The sequence below is a fragment of the Podarcis tiliguerta genome, assembly GCF_965153285.1.
Source record: "Podarcis tiliguerta genome assembly, chromosome: 1".
Classification (NCBI taxonomy): domain Eukaryota; kingdom Metazoa; phylum Chordata; class Lepidosauria; order Squamata; family Lacertidae; genus Podarcis; species Podarcis tiliguerta.
Genome location: NC_139534.1, coordinates 78,501,963 through 78,521,134, shown reverse-complemented (window position 1 = coordinate 78,521,134; position 19,172 = coordinate 78,501,963). Strand labels below are relative to the sequence as shown.

The 19,172-nt window shown below is 42.0% G+C and overlaps 1 protein-coding gene across 8 annotated transcripts in view; it reads left to right on the top strand.

The window, feature by feature from the left end:
- SHANK2 (SH3 and multiple ankyrin repeat domains 2) overlaps nucleotides 1-19,172 on the top strand; it is a 339,067-nt gene that overhangs the window by 119,637 nt on the left and 200,258 nt on the right. For 7 of the 8 annotated variants that reach the window (XM_083408317.1, XM_083408314.1, XM_083408318.1 and 4 more), the window contains exon 11: nucleotides 17,360-17,669. In XM_083408317.1, coding sequence (XP_083264443.1) covers nucleotides 17,360-17,669 — 310 coding nt within the window. Of the gene's footprint in view, nucleotides 1-10,070; nucleotides 10,299-17,359; nucleotides 17,670-19,172 lie in introns of those variants that run through there. The other variant, XM_083408320.1, reaches the window with a different exon arrangement.

Genomic DNA, 19,172 nt, shown 5'->3' with positions numbered 1-19,172 from the left:
TGCGCCCGGTGCGGCTCGCACCCCTGGCACCCCCCACGCTACGCCACTGGCTGGGTCCCCTGGAAAAATTATATGTCCTAGGATCCCTGCTGCCTGAAATTATGCTGCAATGCCTTTCCAAGAATCAGGGAAACAGAGGGGAAAATAGCTGAAGAGGAAGAAGAGAGGAGAGAGGGAGGCTGGTTTGCCTTCCCTACTGTTGCAGTCACATCAGGTGAGAGCAGAGGAAGGATTCCCCTCTAGTTCTTCAGCTTACACTGACAAACATGAACATAGCAAATTCATGTTCCAAACTAGGTATTTATGAAGCTTAGCAGCACCACTACTTTTCTGCATCACCACATGCTATTTAATCTTATACTGCTCAAGTCCTTTGAAACAGTGCGTATGAATCTTTGGTTCTTCTGTGCTGTCACATTTACAAGTATCACTTTTATGTCCTCCCCTCCCCTCCCTTTCACTTTTGACGATTGGTCTCTCCAACACTTTTAAAATCACAACGTGTAGCATCAATAATATGTGGTAAATTAATTTGTACCACTTTGGGATCTTGTATTCAGCTTGGGAATTTATATCCTGCCTTTAAGTGGCCTATTGGCAATCAAAGCACAGCTTGCAAAAGAGATAAACGGCAAAATGGCACAACACAGAGTTGAAAAATCCAGTTAAAAAGCATGTCTGCTTTATCCAAAAGTTCAGCTTTATTTAGTAAGACTATTACTATGTCACCCAGTAATCAAAGTTCTCTTAGCAGCTTTCGTAAAAAAATAGTTAAAGTACAGTAATAAAACATAAGAATCACAGTATAAACAGTGAAATACCCATAAGAGCAAATATGAGGGACTGTCAGAGATCTCCTGTCATCCAGTGATGTTGTGTAGTTTCCTGCTGCCACCTGCAGCAACTGTAATATTGTGTGTGGAAATCACTGCTCCCCTTCCCTCTAGTGCTTCATTTCTGCCTTCAGAGAGAGAAAATATGCTCCTTTGCGGTCCCAGCCCCAAGGTATGGGGCCCTTGCCCAAGGCAAGACTGCTCCTTCTTGATGGTCATGTTCTTTGTCCATTCACTGCCTCTTCAGGAAACCTCTTCTCTGTTACGCTGAATCTTCTGTGCCAATATTAGTGCTTTGGGTAAAATATTTTCTCCTTAGAGACGTTTGGGCCAGTTAAGCATGGAGCATATAAGTGTCTGTTTGTCTGTCCTTCCAGACCCTCCAAGTGTCCCTATTTTCCAGGGACATCCCTGATTTAGAGAAGTCATCCCGGTTTCTGATTTGATCTTGGAATGTCCCTATTTTCATTGGAGAAATGTTGGAGGGTATGGAGTTACCTGACACCCGAGCCGTCTGAAGGCAATCCCACACAGGGAAGTATTCTAATGTTTAATGGTTTATTATGTTATCATAAGGGACACAGGTGGCACTGTGGTCTAAACCACTGAGCCTCTTGGGCTTGCCAATCAGAAGGTTGGCAGGTCGAATCCCCATGACGGGGTGAGCTCCTGTTGCTCGGTCCCAGCTCCTGCCAACCTAGCAGTTCGAAAGCAAACCAAAAAGTGCAAGTAGATAAATAGGTACCGCTGTGGCGGGGAAGGTAAACGGTGTTTCCGCGCGCTGTTCTGGTTTCACGGCTTAGTCATGTTGGCCACATGACCCGGAAAAACTGCCTGCGGACAAATGCCGGCTCCCTCGGCCTGTATAGCAAGATGAGCGCCGCAACCCCAGAGTCGTCTGCGGGACAGTTAGGTAAAGAACCCCTAACTGTCAAGGGTTCTTTACCTTTTACCTTTTTATGTTATCATATATATTGTTATCATATATACTGGGCAACCCAGTAAGATGTGTGGGGTATAAATACTAAAAGTAGCATTATGGAATGGGACATCCCTATTTTCATTAGATAAATGTTGGAGGGTATGTCTTTCCAACTACTCTCCTTGTAAGCTCTGGCTCTTTCTCTGTGTCTCTTGTGTGTTGTGGGAATGGTGACAGAAGACATGCCCCCTGCTTGGCCTACATGGATTGGCTTCCTCCATTTCTGTGTGGTACGCAGGCATTGTCATCAGCTTGGGCCCTGATTAAGGAGGCGCTGTTGGGAGTTTCCAGTGATGTTTTTGTCCTTTTTGTCTTTTCTGGTCTTGCGGGCTTTCCCCTGCTCTCCTGGGCTGAGCACGCATTGTAGCAGTCTATCTCTCGTCCTGGCTCTGCAAGTTACAGCTTGATCCCATCTATGCCTGCAGGGATAGATGTTGCCATGGAACTGTTATATTAATCCATTTTACCATAATAAATTGGTAGTATATTGCTGTTAAAGATGGTTACATAGTATACAGTTTGAGCCAAAAATATATGTAACTGCTGATAGAATAATTTTTTCTGATATTACATGCTCACACATATAATTGCCAGTTTAACAAATAGGAATGTAAAACCTCAAGAATTTTGTGGAACAATTGGTTTTTATAAATTGAAAGAGACAAAGTTGTCACCGAACTCCTAATTTTATTCCATTTAATGGCACTCATAATTCTACCTTTCTCACAACAGTGCATTGAATTTACACATGAATTAATAGAAATTGTCTCTCCCACTTATGAAGATTTTAGGAGGAAGCAGGAAATTATTCAAGGTAATATGTATGCCAAGTCATTTGTATATCAGGTTTGCATTGGGTCCTTTTGCTGATTATTGCTATCCTATTCTTGTTTATAAAGTAATCTTTCCAGTTGTGTTATATTTGCAGCATCTTGAATCTAACGATTTGCAGGCCAAAATAAAAAGCAGACAAAAGGAAAAGAAGAAAAAGTGCATATAGCAAAATGCAAATCATAGTGCCTCCTACTATAAATAGGCACAATTTCAATTCAGTTATTCATCCATCCCAGCGTATCTTCACTTCCTCCTTCTCTCAATGGGGCTGACCGTATAGAACATTACAAATGCTACCAACACCTCCATATTTGTACAAAAAGAACCCCGCATTACTGCTGTGATATTCTTTTTTTAATCTTCTGTTATTTATACAAGTATGATTCATTAACAGTTATTTTTGCAAAGGAGAATTGCAGCCTACTAATACAATTTAAAACACTCTTATTTTGAGGACCAAAAAGAGCATCATCTCATTACTTTTCTTCCTCTCAGATTTTTTTTTATAAAGAAAAGATCTTGAAAGATCTTTTGACTATAACCTGATGGATTTTTTTTAATTAAAAAAAACTCCTGTTTCTGAAAAACCAGGTATTTTCTCCTCCTTCTCCTCCTCCATTTGTCCTTAAGCCTCCTTTCTCTTTGATAGAGCTTACCAAGAAAGTGAATTTGTACAAAGCTCTGAAGAGATTTGATGCTGAAAGCTTGGGTGAGATTGATGTAAATCAATGATATAATTCACATTGGGCTAAGACATTGGGATTAGTGCGCATGTGTGAGTTTCCAGAGAGGATGTAGCAAATTGTTTGTTCCTGGCCATTTCGCTGCTGCACTGCACTGAGGCAAGCCAGGCTTTGGCTTCATGTATCACCTAAACCTGACCTCATGGTTTAACTCTCCTGGTGAAACCCATGAACTGTTGTTGTTGTTTAGTTGTTTAGTCGTGTCCGACTCTTCGTGACCCCATGGACCAGAGCACGCCAGGCACTCCTGTCTTCCACTGCCTCCTGCAGTTTGGTCAAACTCATGCTGGTAGCTTCAAGAACACTATCCAACCATCTCGTCCTCTGTCGTCCCCTTCTCCTTGTGCCCTCCATCTTTCCCAACATCAGGGTCTTTTCCAGGGAGTCTTCTCTTCTCATGAGGGGGCCAAAGTATTGGAGCCTCAGCTTCACGCTCTGTCCTTCCAGTGAGCACTCAGGGTTGATTTCCTTAAGAATGGAGAGGTTTGATCTTCTTGCAGTCCATGGGACTCTCAAGAGTCTCCTCCAGCACCACAATTCAAAAGCATCAATTCTTCGGCGATCAGTCTTCTTGTATGGAAGCTCTCACTTCCATACATCACTACTGGGGAAACCACAGATTTTACTATACGGACCTTTGTTGGCAAGGTGATGTCTCTGCTTTTTAAGATGCTGTCTAGGTTTGTCATTGCTTTTCTCCCAAGAAGCAGACGTCTTTTAATTTCGTGACTGCTGTCAGCATCTGCAGTGATCATGGAGCCCAAGAGAGTAAAATCTCTCACTGCCTCCATTTCTTCTATTTGCCAGGAGGTGATGGGCCCAGTGGCCATGATCTTTGTTTTTTTTATGTTGAGCTTCAGACCATATTTTGTGCTCTCCTCTTTCACCCTCATTAAAAGGTTCTTTAATTCCTCCTCGCTTTCTGCCATCAAGGTTGTGTCATCTGCATATCTGAGGTTGTTGATATTTCTTCCGGGAATCTTAATTCCGGTTTGGGATTCTTCTAGCCCAGCCTTTCGCATGATGAATTCTGCATATAAGTTAAATAAGCAGGGAGACAATATACAGCCTGGTCGTACTCCTTTCCCAATTTTGAACCAATCAGTTGTTCCATATCCCGTTCTAACTGTAGCTTCTTGTCAACACATAGAGATTTCTCAGAAGACAAATGAGGTGACCAGGCACTCCCATTTCTTTAAGAACTTGCCATAGTTTGCCTTAGTTCAGCACAGAGCAACAGTGGAATACAGGAGAGGAATAAAGGAGTTCTCCCACCCGCCCTACTACCACCATCCTTAGCTTTGGAGAGAAGAAGGTACGGCAAACTTAAGCAAGCTTCTTCAAAAGGGTATGAAAGAACATCATAGCAGGCAGCCGGCTGCTTCATTTCATTTCCTTCCTTGTGTGGTGATGGCAGCTCTGTCTTCTGAGTCACATCTGTTCTTGCCACTGAGGAAGGTAGACCCACTTGTTTAGGGTTTGGTGCATGATTTGCAACGAGGAGTGCAAATTTCTATTAGATGTGTACAAAAATTACTGTGGTGGGAAACAGAAAGCTTTATTGAAAGGCTGGATTGAAATATTATTTTTCTATGCTGTACATTTTGTTTGACTATAAATAGATGTATAAGTGGGTTGCGTTTTGGGTTAAACCACTGGGCCACTTGGGCTTGCTGATCGAAAGGTTGGCGGTTCGAATCCCCGCAACGGGGTGAGCTCCCATTGTTCGGTCCCAGCTCCTGCCAACCTAGCAGTTCAAAAGCATGCAGTGCAAGTAGATAAATAGATACCCCTCTGGCAGGAAGCTAAACGGTGTTTCTGTGCACTGCTCTGGTTTCGCCAGAAGCGGCTTAAGTCATGCTGGCCACATGACCTAGAAAAACTGTCTGCGGAAGCGGACAAACGCCGGCTCCCTCGGTCTGTAAAGCGAGATGAGTGCCGCAACCCCAGAGTCGTTTGTGACTGGATTAATTGTCAGGGGTCCCTTTACCTTTACCCTTTAGGTGTATAAGAATGCAGACTTCCACCCTCCTCCCAAAGGTTACTGTAAGGTGAGCATCTGCACAAACTGGCAGTCTGCTGCCACCAAGCATACTAAATGATCATTTTATCTATACTCAGTGCCTGTCTACCAATTGCATCTTCTGTAAGAAAGTTCTTCTAAATGTGTTCTGTGAGAAAGTTGCAGATGTTTAAGATGGCTTTCTGCAATCTACCATGGAGAGGTTTAGGCACACTAGCCATTATACACTGTTTTCATGACTACAAAAGATACAAGGCATAGGAAACAGTAGTACTAATATGCAAGACCTGAAATTGTACATCTCCTCCAAAATTGGTACTAGTTCAATTAATTTATGTATGTACGCATGTAATTAATGAGAATAAGCTTCAGGTTTCATGTGTTTAGGTTGAAGAAGCCTAGCTACTTCACCAAAAAAAGAACACCAGGAAGTAGCTTTTCCAAACCATGCCAAAACAATGCAGAATTTTCTGCTTTTCTGTTAAAGCTCACTTCAAATTTACTGGTTGGTAGTAACAGTGACACTCTGGCCACACAAAATGGAAAATATGGAGACTTATCCCTCCCTCCCCTCTCCAACTCCTGTTGCACTGCGTCAGCATATAAGAACAATAGGCAGTATCAGTAGTCCTTACGGGAGGAAAAGACTCCCTCTCCCCCACATCTGAAGTGCCAGCTTTGCTGCTTGTCCAGTGAACAAGTAGGGTTTATAGGCAAGGTGCATGGTGTTTGGAGGATCTGAGGCTGGGTGAGTGAGTGGAGACTGGAGTTGGATTTGTCTAGGTAGGATGGGTCAGTCTAGGAATTCTTCCACGGTTTGGATTTAAATTCAAGCTGGAGAAATATTTGAGGCCACCAGTGTCCACCTCTTATTTGAGGTGAGCATTGTGAGCCCCTGAAATGTGTATCCAAGTCACAGGATTATGGTTTTTGCCGGCATCAGCAAAATGTAGTGCGTGCCTGGAGGATTATGGTAGATTATTTGCTTATAAGACTCTTCCTCTTTAGTACTACATGCTGCTTACAGCCATAAGAACAGTGCTACACTTTGAAATAAAATTGACTCTGCCAACACTTGGAATCACAGATGCTTTGCCCTGTTATTTACCAACCAGGCTTAAATGCAAAACTAAAACAATATGACATGCAATCAAGCCACACAAATAAATTCTGAGCACTTTCATTGAAAAGATATTAAAAGGCCTCAGTTTTTTAATACACGAACAATGACAATGGAGGTAGAGTCTACACAGCAACAGGTATGGGTTGGGGTGGATGAATGCTCATTAATTTCTCAAGTGGTTAGTTTCCTTGCACACCAACTCTCTCCCTTACCTTTATTGTCATCTTTCCCAGTAGCAGACCTGCCCTCTCCAACACTAGCATGGCTGCAGCTTACCAGGATGGGGTTGGGGCGACACTGTGTGGGCCTGCAGGCAGAGTCACAGCAAATGGCTGCCTTGAAAAATTGTAAGATTTAAAGGCTTGGAGAGATTAAAGGGTCTTTGTATGGTGACTAAAGGTCATTAAATTTGGCATCAGAAGATTTTCCCCGGGGGAGAACATTACAAAAGAAAAGCGTAAATGCTAAAACGGCCCTTTCCCTGATCACTGGTGCTATGTGTACCAAGTTAAGACCTCAAAAGATGATATTAACAATTGTCCAGATTCATGTAGGAACTGGTGGATGGATGATATATATGTATGTGTGCTTAATTAATTTAGTTCATTTATCAATTTTTCATATTTCAACAGAAATCTCTTCACTGGTTTACATATCCAAAGTAAAGGGAGTGAAAAACACACAAAACCAATACAAATTCAGACCCAAACAACATTACTACCAATGCCACCACTACTGCTACTATTAAGAACCCCATATCTCAGTAAAATAATAAAATAACAATAAATATATCTAAATAGCATTCATAAGTAAAATATCTATGAATCACAAAATGAACATATGCACAGTTGCATAAAATAGGGTTGCCATATTTCAAAAAGTGAACATTTGGACACAAAAGTTAAGGCCAAATCTTGAGCTTTTGGGGGGGGGGGGGTTGAGGGGCAAAGTTTTTGAGCTATTTTTTTAGGAAATTCACCAAAAAACCCAAAACTTTTGATGGGTTGCCATACACCTGGGTTTTCCTGGACATTGCTACCAATTTTCAGAAATTCTGCCAGGATGCTATTTTCGACGGCAGTTAATCTGTGGTGTGCTACAGGAAACAATTTTATCCACAATGTTATTTAATACCTATGGAAAGACATTTGATGTGGTCATTATAAGATTTGTTGCAAGGTGGAATCCAACCTAGTGCTCTGTCTCTTGTTTCATCATCTCCCCATACTTCCCCAGTGCACCGCCCAAGTCTGTTTTCAGACTTCCCTCAACCTTCTGAAACAAATTTGGGGAGAGTGCATGGCCTGCATGGGGGACAAGCTTTCCGCAGACATGTAATTTGTACATTTGTTTATAAAATGTATAGATTCCCGCCTTTATTTTGATAATTTTATTCTGTTTACTGTTATAAAGGGCTTTAATTGCTGTTTTAAGTAATATTTTGGGCCATTTTATGTAAATAACTAAGATGATTTTTTAAGTGACATATAAATTTGGAGGTTTTTAAAATTTAAAATACACACAGCTTTGGTAGGTGGTTCTTTTCTGAAGTCATTATGTGGGCATTAGATAACCTAGGCATGGTTAGTTGGGGAGAAATACATAGCTAGTTCTGTTTCTTCAAAATTGAGATGAGTGTGGCTTCCTCAGGAAAGTGGCAGTCCCAGACGCCTAAATTGTGAGACACAGAGGGCAAGAACTGCATGTGCACATGTCCAACAAATAATAAGGGAGTTTTCACACATTTGACAGTGCAGATGATGCCTATGTATATTTGTGCTCTCCTGCTTTCCCAGGCTAGGCTATGTGTATTTCATCAAAAATAAGTTGTTGATTAAAATAATTTTGCTGAATTTTGTGTGTGTTCAGACCCTTGAAGCCTAAAACCTACTACTTCTAGAGGATGGTGCTTTTTTATATTAACAACAACATAAACACTGTAATACTTGTTGTTGTTTAGTCGTTCAGTCGTGTCCGACTCTTCGTGACCCCATGGACCAGAGCACGCCAGGCACTCCTGTCTTCCACTGCCACCCGCAGTTTGGTCAGAACTGTAATACTAACTGAATCCTAAATTGTTTTCATAACTTATTTATGCTGGCTAACTCTTTGCAGCTATTTTATCAAAAGCGAAAGAAGGTAGAATTTAGCTTAGCGGCTCTTATTTCCATTTTTTTTTTATTCATGAAAGAGTTATTCTTAGCAAGAAAACGAGTTGCACACTTTTAAAAGCAGATACCTTGCCAACAGCAGGCAAATACTGTTGCAGTGGAACTAGGAACTATTATTAGTAAATGTATCCATTTATTCAAGTTTAGGGCAAATGCTATCAGACCACAAATTAGATTCTGTACATGAGCGGTTTCCAATTAGGGTTCCGTGGACCCCTGGGGTCCGCGAAATGTACCCAGGGGGTCTTCGGCCTTATCCCTTGCCTCCCCCCCAACTAATTTTTTGTCATTTATGCATGGTAATATCACACATTTTACGGTCTGTTTTTAGTATACCCCAAATCCTTTGCTTATTAGGGGCTAGCCAGTGTTTTGTTCAAAAAAGTGCTTTGCAGAGGTAACTACCATACAGTTATAAAATTTTTCAAAAGTAGGGGGTCCGTGGCTTGGCTTTTGAAAAATAGGGAGTCCTCAATACAGTAATTGGCTAATTGGGAACCACTGCTGTACATGATACTTCTGAAATTTTCACACCTTTTGATATAATTCTGCCTCCGTTTTGTGATTTCTTAAATGCAGCGTGCTACTTCTAATATTCTATAAACATAAAGAGACATATTCCTTCGTAACATCTCTGGTATTTCAGATAAGTATTTCTAGGATTGGGTTGTTAGGAGCTTTTGCACAGGTGCATATAAAAGCCACCAAACAACGCTTTTCAAAAGCTGTGGTAATTCTAATAATAAGGCATATTTTTTAAGTAGCTGTGTGAAATTGTAAGGTCTCCATTCTTACAGTGGAAGTATGGAAAGTCTACATTTTAGTTGAATAAAATTTCCATAAAGTGGGTAAGGGTAAGAAGCAATTGTACTTTAAAAACAAAACGTGACTGTCTGTTTTGTTCCGATGTTTAGGTAGGGTGTGAAACTTGGAAGCAGTTAATTACATACCAGCAGGGATGAACCAATAGAGTCTAGAAGGCAATTCTAGAAACCGGCGTATAAGTACTGAAAAGCATTTTAGGTGTAAATGCTGAGATTCAGCTTCACGAGCTCCCGCCTCTTCCAAGACTTCCCCTTTAGCCTGTGTAATGCTGCCATGAGATAAGATGAATGATTCCTCTCCCTCCTCCTCCCCCTTCTCCAAATGTTAATTTTGACCCCACTCGGCCTGCCCTGCTTCTCCTTGCCTCAGTCATCCCTGTTCTCCTACACATAAACGTCTCAGTTACAAAAGCAGGAGATCGTTTGAAAGACTCTGTGTCGATGGTGTTCACATGACTAATACTATGAAAGATAGCAAGGTTTTTTGAGCAGCACCAGTCTAAGCACAGTTGGCTCACAGCTGACAGACAGAATGTGGGGTGGGCTTTGTCACCAGAACGCTGGGTACTGCATGCCCAGCTATGCTTGTAGTTATACAGTGCCCAGTAACCTGCTGCTTATGTCAGGTTGCAGGCAGTTAAAACACATAGAAACTGGGTAGCTTTTATTCCTTTTCATCTCAGCAAAGGTTATATAATGAGGGGATTGCTGCTAAAGTAAAAAGGAAAATGAAGTCTTTGTTAAATGCCTTAACAAAGAAAGAAGGTAAGCACTGAACGCAAAGCACTTGACGCTGGAGGACTGCTATTTTCTTCTGCATGCTTAATATGATCTGCTTAGTTACTGTATAATTATTCTAAGTTCTTTCCGTATCTTTTCCAGAATTCCTTTATGTTGGGTTGTCCTTTTAGACAACTCATTATAAGAGCGGGGTGTGACTTTGTTCGTTTTAGTTTATATCAGAGAAGCCTTGTGTTCCTTTCACAGGGGGAAAGCTCTGTATTTGAGTAAGGAGAAGCGATTTCTTAGGTTTATATTACTATTGAATGCTCATTAGTGTTTCCTTCAGATGTATGCAGTTTGATGAAAACATTCCAGTAGATTATGAAACAACGTGTTTTTTAAATTCATACGGGGTGGTACTTTGAAGCATGCTGCTGGTTCTCGCATCAATTCACCTAAAAGCTTTGTTGTATAATTATATTTTATTAAATAAATGAATATATACAGTATAGGGAAATCTATTCAGGAGAGCTTAAAACATGTACTTTCTGTTTTGATAGAAAAGGGGATTTTTTGGGGAGGTGGGATACAATTACATTAGTTATTGTAAACGAAACATGAATCGTATCAAATATATCTAGCCACTTGCAGCTTGCAAACTGATATAGGGAAAAGGTGAGAAAGCACTTGCATAGTTGGAGTTGGTTGTTTATGTCACTAATTATCCATATAACATTCCTGGCATTTGCAGCTTCTAATAAAAAAGTCACTAATTAAAAGCTGCTCTTCAAACCAATGCTTTGTTAACATCAAGTAGAAATTAACTCATTATTTAAAGCCCCTTACACTTACCATCTGATAAGAGGAAAGAGGTTGTGTAAAATGTAGAAATCACTTTGGTCTGGCTCTGTTTCTCCTGAAATCTGTGAGTCCCAAACAGAGACAGCTACACTATACTGTCTACAAGCATGTTTTATTGAAGTGTTTGGAGAAATGTGATTTTCTTTTTCATTTGCTCTCTGCTTAAGCTAAGATCCTTCCATTGATTTCAGTGTGACAAAATAAAATTAAATACCAGCACTCTTGAGTTAAATGCTTTGTAAGGCAGAATTAATGTTTATAGGGTAAGTATTGTACCACACAGATTTGAAATGTTGTTATGAGTAATATTTTTGGTATTTTGGTGATATAAATTCCAAGGGCCTTTACCTAGATACGGCGTTTGAAATCTCGTGTAACGTAACGCATTTAGTTATGTAAAGAAATATATATTGTTCAAAGGGACCACGTGTATTTAAATGGATGATCAGTAGGGCAATAAAAAAGTACAGTGAAGGGTGTGTTTTTTATAACGTACATGAGCATGCATTATGGAACCAACATGTTTTCCTTAACCTCAGTTTTGGCCTAAGTGTTAAAATTTTTGAGCCATGTAGTTTTTATTTATTTATTTATATATTTATACCCTACCTTTTGGCTTGGTAGGCCTGCACACGTACAAGCAAGGATACATTACGTTTACACCAGCAAACATCATGTTTTGTTAAAATCAAAACATGAGTTGACTTGGCTAAATTGTTAAAATTAGATCTTTTTAAACTGTTCAGAGGGAAGCAAAGTAGCAATACTGATTGTAATTCACTCGTCTCATCCCTGTAAAACACATTTGTGGTTTGTTTGTTTTGTGGAATACCTTAAAATAGTATTTTCCTCATTTAAAATACATGTGAAATATTAGCATTCATTTTGAAGTGTGAGGGGAAAAACACACACTCTAAATTTAATTTTGGTAACTCAGTTCTAGCTGGTAAATGCATTCTGGCATTATTGATTCAATGGGAAAGTTGACACTGATTTCCATGGGGTATGAATTGTACCTGCTCGTTCTTATCCAGCAGAAGTCCACTCTTGTAAACATATTTCTTCATGCAGATAAGACTTAGTGCATACACAAATTCCGGCAATGTTGGAAGGGGTACTTCTCACATCAGATTTATGCACCCATCACTGCTGCTTGGGGAGGCTTTTCAATGAAGTTCATCAGAGCAATGATCACTCTTCATTTTGTCCTAACACAGGTGGCAGCCTATGACCCTCCAGATCTTGTTGGACTTCTACCACCTCAGACTTAGCCACATGACCAATGGTGGGGGATGATGAAATCCAGCACCATCTGGAGGGCTCCTGTCCCTTGGTGTAGAGAGTGCAGAGAGAAGAATTGGACATGGGCTCCAGGAACCCCCATTGTGCAATGTACCTCTCGAGGGATATTTAGTAGAGGTTGTCGAGGCTATTTCTGTCCAGCTCATATTGTTTCTGTGAGAATGCAAACACAGGAGCAAATAAATAGTCATTTTAATTGCTTGCAGGTCTCTGGTGTCAGGTTCTGGGAAGACCTTAATAAAAAAAAAACCCTCAAAGTATTTGTTAATATCTTTCATCCTTTTTTGACTGCCTATAAGTGAAAGTATTATGGTATCATTTTGATTTTGCTGTAAAGTGATATAGGTCATTTTAGGTTTGCTGAATCTTCAAGTCATTGTGTCACATGCAAGTCCCAGTGAAGCAACAGGATACCTTTTAAATAAACAATTCATGTGATGTTGCATCAGGGTTTCTTAATGACTGTGTGCATTGATATTTAGCTATCTCTATAGAAACATACATGCATAGGCCTTGTGGGCTCTTTTGCTCGTGGATATATAAAAATGGTTAAAATTATTTTCTCAAACAATACATAGCTCAACACCTCCCAGTAGCGAGAAGCGTCTGAACGTGGGGCATTTTCAGAGTGGGGAAGAGGAATTGTAGTAGTAGTCCGAGACATAATAAGACTAGCTACATATTCATTGGATTTTCCCCTTCACAAGTTTCTTATTCTTTTATTTTTATTAGGATGCGGGTGGCGCTGTGGTCTAAACCTCTGAGCCTCTTGGGCTTGCCGATCAGAAGGTCGGTGGTTCAAATCCCTGTGACGGGCTGAGCTCCCATTGCTTGGTCCCGGCTCCTGCCAACCTAGCAGTTCAAAAGCATGTGAAAAAAGTGCAAGTAGATAAATAGGTACTGCTCCGGTGGGAAGGTAAATGGTGTTTCCGTGCGCTGCTCTGGTTTCGGTGTTCCATTGCACCAGAAACGGCTTAGTCATGCTGGCCACATGACCTGGGAAAAAACTCTGCAGACAAACACCTCCCTCAGCCTGTAAAGCGAGATGAGCGTCGCAACCCCAGAGTCGTCTGCGACTGGACTTAACTGTCAGGGGTCCTTTACCTTTACCTTTACCTTTACACTGCAACCGTGTATCCTAAATGTAGGGAATATAAGCTGCATTTACTATTATTTAACACAAAACTCAAAAGTCTTGTAACCTGATATTGTGAGATGCTACATTGATAAATGCCTCACCGGATCAAGTGCTGGGATTCCAGTAATGGTGGAAAGCAGGAGCAGGAATGGTCAAGTTTGGAATTTTGAGAAGGTGCTATGGATGCCAGTCACAAAATGGCTGCTATGGGGCAGGGCATAATGGCTGCCAAATCTAAAAGAACAGGAAAAGGAGCAGGACCACAAAATGGTAGGTGAATGCCCTTCTCAATTGGGGGAAAGGTACCTATCTCAGCCATCGCTACACTTGCTCATAGAGATAAGCTTTTCACACCTTCCTTTTGTTTGGAACCAATGGGAGGGCAAACGTCAAATCCTGGCATCCAGTTATAGTATATAAGTGGAGGGAGCTCAATGTGGGAGCCAGTGCAAACAGCAACTGTACAGGAAGATTAAGGATTTTTAAAGGGGTATTTACTAAGACCTTTCACAGGTGCTATAGGAGTTACTCGTGGTCATACTGGTGATGACCCTTGGAGTAAGAGAATGACTCTCCCACACAGCAGTCTTTGGTCCAAAACTCAGTCCTAGTGCAACAGCTATCATTCTAGCTGTTTGCTTCAGATCCCCACCCACCCCATTCCATTCCACCCTGTGCCTGTGTAGCCTTGTACCCTTACTGATAGCAGTAGTAGGGATTAGCAGAGTTTAGCACCAAGTACAGAATTGCTGTATAACTCTGCCCCACTTGCCAAATTTAGGATTCTGCTTCAGTTGCAGCACCCAAAACCTCTGATTGAGCAGCTTCAGCTACAGTTCTGTAAAACCTTTCAGTTCTCAGCAAACAACCTTGCATAGAGATAATCTGTGATTTGGTGGGGAATGTTTTGATTTTTAAAACTTAGTGCACTGTATGAATTTTACAGGCCATATTCTGATAATTTAGTGACAGTAATTGAATTTTTTTAAAAAAAACCTCCACTAAGTGTTGTGGATAAACAGACGGAAATGCATAAACACTGTGGCTTGTGTTAAAGAGGGCCACAGATTTACATAACCTTTAAGCAGCATCTTGGGTAACAAACTCTTAATTCCAAGAGCAGCATAAAATCCAATTTTGTACTTACAAAAGAGGTGAGAACCCTTGCCTGATGGGAAAGCTTTTGGGGCATAGGGCATATTGGCATCAACCAGCAAGTTTGATAATCTGCCATTCTGGGGATGAAAAGTCAGGCTGATAGTCTCAACAGTCTTATGCAAATTAATTTCGCCTAGTCTTGCTGAAAAACAAGCAGATGAAAAGTCCTGCTGAGGTTTCCAGCTTCACCCACTTCAGGAGGCATCTGTATAGTCTGGAATGCTTCATCTCAATAACGTAGTAGTTCAAAAGCATAAATACCATAGCTTCAGTGTCCATGGTCACTGTGGCATGAAGATCTGATCAGTCATCCCGATGACCGGGGGGGGGGGGGGTATTCCCAGCATGTACTCATGCCTATACTATGTCTTAAAGTCACATCAAGAAGGGAAACATAATGTGGCATGCTGGGTAAGTGAAATGAATGTTTTCTTGAAGCTCTCTCTCCCCCCCCCCCCCCGTCCCATCATGAGGCTCCTATGCATGAACTGGCTACTTGGCTTTGCCCCATTTCAAATTTATTTCGCACTTTTGCTAAGTGCTCACACAAAGATAATTTCAATAATGCTTCCTGTAAACTAAACCATTGTTATTACCCGGAGATTGTTGGTTGGGAACTGAAGGTGGTCTGCCTAAGCTCAGCCCACTGATTTCCTGCAAACTGCTGGTTTTGTGGGTGAGCTCATGTTTTCTGTTAACCTCCATGCTCTTTATTGTACCTGACTGCACAGTCCCTTGGTACTCTGACATTTGTTCAGAGACCCAACATCAGAAAGTCACATTGCTCTGCTAGTTGGCAACCTTGGTTTTAGTGCACTGCTATACTATGGTTTTTGGGATGCGGGTGGCGCTGTGGGTTAAACCACAGAGCCTAGGACTTGCCAATCACAAGGTCGGCGGTTTGAATCCCCATGATGGGGTGAGCTCCTGTTGCTCAGTCCCTGATCCTGCCAACCTAGCAGTTTGAAAGCACATCAAAGTGTAAGTAGATAAATAGGTACCGTTCCGGCGGAAAGGTAAGCGGCGTTTCCATGCGCTGCTCTGGTTCGCCAGAAGCGGCTTAGTCATGCTGGCCACATTACCCAGGAGCTGTACGCCGGCTCCCTCGGCCAGTAAAGCGAGATGAGCACCGCAACCCCAGAGTCAGCCACGACTGGACCTAATGGTCAGGGGTCCCTTTACCTTTTATACTATGGTTTAGTGTTATGCGAGAGGTAGAGGTAGATTTAGGCAGTGCAAGTGGCGCTTGTACAAAGCAACTTGGGGGAGGAGATAGGAGGGCTCTAGGACTTGCCAGAGCCTCACACCTCCTTCCCAAAGCCCGGCTTAAACTGGTGCCTTGAGGGCTGGGGGTAGGGTATAAGACAGACAGCGGAGCCAGACCAGAGTCTGGTGATGCAGTCCCTCAGAATTCTACCAGAGGGCTGGAGCCTCTCTCTGATTGGCTACCAAGACAGCTAGCCAGAGGGGGCAGAGCAGCACTTTGGGAAGGAGAATAAAAGGAGCCATTTCTGAGGGAGTGTTTGGCTAGGGCTTGATTTGAGATGGGAGATGGGCATTAGGATAGTGTTTGTCTGAGACAGTTGGTTCAAATTTGAGTTTAACATCCACTCTGAGGAGAATATCTATAGCTAGAGGAAGGAGCCTCATAGTTTAGAAGTAAGACCGTGTTGAGTGTCTTGGGAGAGTTCACAGACAGGAGTCGACTGGAGGGTTGAGTTTGAGCCAGGAGAAGTAGAAGCTGTGTGGCTAACAGTCTCCCAAACCAGTTAAAAGGGGGTGTGGTGACCTCCAGGGCCAGTTATGCTATTTGGAAATGCCTCAGGAGTGGGATTGTTAAAAGGGTGGGTAACTGTCAAAAAGCACCCCTCGCTCAGGAACCAAGTATTAAGCTGTGTTGTGTAAAGGAACAAGAGTGAAGTAACAGAAACCGTGTTAAGCCTTTTACTGCCTATTCTAGAAATCTGAATCTGCATTGTAATCAGTACTTACCAGATTATCCTTTCAGTTGTTTGCTGGTGCTGGCCTAGAGAGATTTTGCATGATTTGGGGAATAATGGGAGTTAATTTGTATATGATTGCCTTTTGGAAAAGTCAGTTTTCTGTAGTTTTCACATATTTAGGGTAATGCAAATCTATATAATTGTGCTACAGAGTAGAAAGGAAGGAAGGAAAAGAAGTTCTAATTCTAGTATAAAAAACCCATTTTTGCCCATACCATACTAAGAGCCATTCCATTTCTTTTCTTTCTTTTTTAAGGAGACTGTCCACATTTGTTGGTGAAAGCTAATAGTTGCTTGCCGTTCATAAATCAGAGACTGCCAGCAGCCAATGCTGAAGACCATTCTCCAAACTTGTACTCTTACAGTGAAATAAAATATGGAACTTTCAGTAATATAGAGCTTATTAATTCTAGCTTTTAAGAGGTGATTTCCTCTGAAAATTATCTTTAATTTTAATTGCAGTTTAAATATAATGGTAGTGCTCATCTTGATTAGACAATCAGCCAAGGCAGAGGTCTCTTTTTTATGTAATAAGAATTGAAAGTATATAGTACTGATTTGGGGGAAGTGGGTGGGTGGTCTGATGCATGTGCCTAAAATCAGAAGTATCATTTTGCATTCTTTCTTCCTTCTTAATACAGTGCCATTTAGAGAGGCTCCTACCTACTCAAATAGAAGACGGAGACCCCAGAGCACCTTGACAGCACCTCGTGTCTTGCTTCGGTCGAATAGTGATAACAATCTGAACGTCAACATTCCTGATTGGTCAGCCTCTTCCTTAGCTTCTTCACACCGTAGCCTTTCGCCTAACCTACTCCAACAGATGCAGAATAATCCTAATGGAACTGTGAAAACTGTTGGGAGCTACACGCCATCTTCTCGAAGCCGCTCACCATCATTAAATAGGTTAGGAGGAGAAGATGCAAAGCGGCAGCAACACCGGCACATTAGGTGACTTTTCAATATTCCATTTTTTAAATGTTGACCTTGTGAATCTATATATAGAGAGAGATAGAGAGCACGAACACAGTTGGTTGTATCCTGTTCTTCCTCACCCCCTGCTCTTCCTTGTCCTTGGTCCCTTCTTTCTCCCTACCACAATCCATCACCCCAAATTAAGTTGGAAAAGAAAGGAGAAAAAGAGGAAATAAATTTTACCGTGGTTGTTAGCAGAGACACTGCAGCGTGGTGGGGGAGATGGAACAAGGTGGTGTCAGATGTTTGCTGACAACTCCTTTCTCATGGACATTTTGCCAGATGCTCTCAAACTTCTGTTCTTTAATCTTCTTATTTTATAAGAAAGATTATTTGGGCAGCATCCCATGTGACAAGAGATGCACAGCTTCTTTGTGTTTTCTTTTTCTTACTAAGAACTGTTTATTCTTTTGCAGCCTGGTCCTGTGTGTAGTCATCCAATGCGTTGATACATTTTGTTAGATGCAGCAACCGATTTCCAGTTGTGTAAGATTACCTTTCTGGCCACTAGGGTAGCTCTTAAAAATGAGATTTGCTGCTTTGGTACCATTTCCCTAAGCCTGGGCATGTACCAATTGTGCTGCATGTAGCTCCTTAAACATTACTCAACATCCTGTGGATTCTTCCCTCAACTCACCTTATTTTCGTTTTCTGGGAAATGGCAGAAAAAATGTTGAGTATTTTCAGGGTATTTTAAAGAAGCCTGCTGGCCCGCTGCTGAATAAAGAAAAGAACACTCAAGACTTGAAAAGGCAGAGGGAGGGCTCTCTTGAGATAATAGAGGCTTTTGAGCCCCAACTATACTGGATTCTCAGAAGTGTTCTTTCCTGCCAGGGACCAAGGGATTTGTAGTTTTCTCCACCTCTCAGATTGAATCCAGTTTAAGGAGAGGCCAGAAATGCCTTGTTTCTAGTAAGCTCTCTCTGATGCTGATTACGCCTGAATGCTGATTGAAATCAAACTGTGCAGGAGCAAAGGAGCAGCTCAAGCCACACTGCAAAGGGAAATTATTCACATAATGTTATGGTGACTTAAACTGATTGACAGGTGGGCAGTCTCACATATCTGTCAGAGAGCCTGGTACGGGGAGAGGAGTGGGCAATGGCAGAGGAAGCCTCTCCAGCACCCAGTGCGGGGCGCTGAGGGGCGGGGCGATCTGCCCGGCGGTGCGCGCACAGCACCCATACAGACGGCGCGCGAACGACACCCATATGGATGGCGCTCGAGCGGCGCCCATACCAATGGCACCCGAGTGCTATCGGCCACCCTACAGCTGGGGCGGGGGGAGGCAGCAGGCCATTTTGTCACCCCCCAGGGTGGTACCCGGGGCGGACCACACGCCCCTTCGTATGCCCCTGGGGGTGGAAACATTAGGATCTGGTCCATTGGCTGGATCCAGTTCCCCACATTTGCTCTACGGCCTTGAAATTTCCCCAGCTGTTGCCATTATGATAGTTCCCTCTGCTGGTGGTGAGTTTC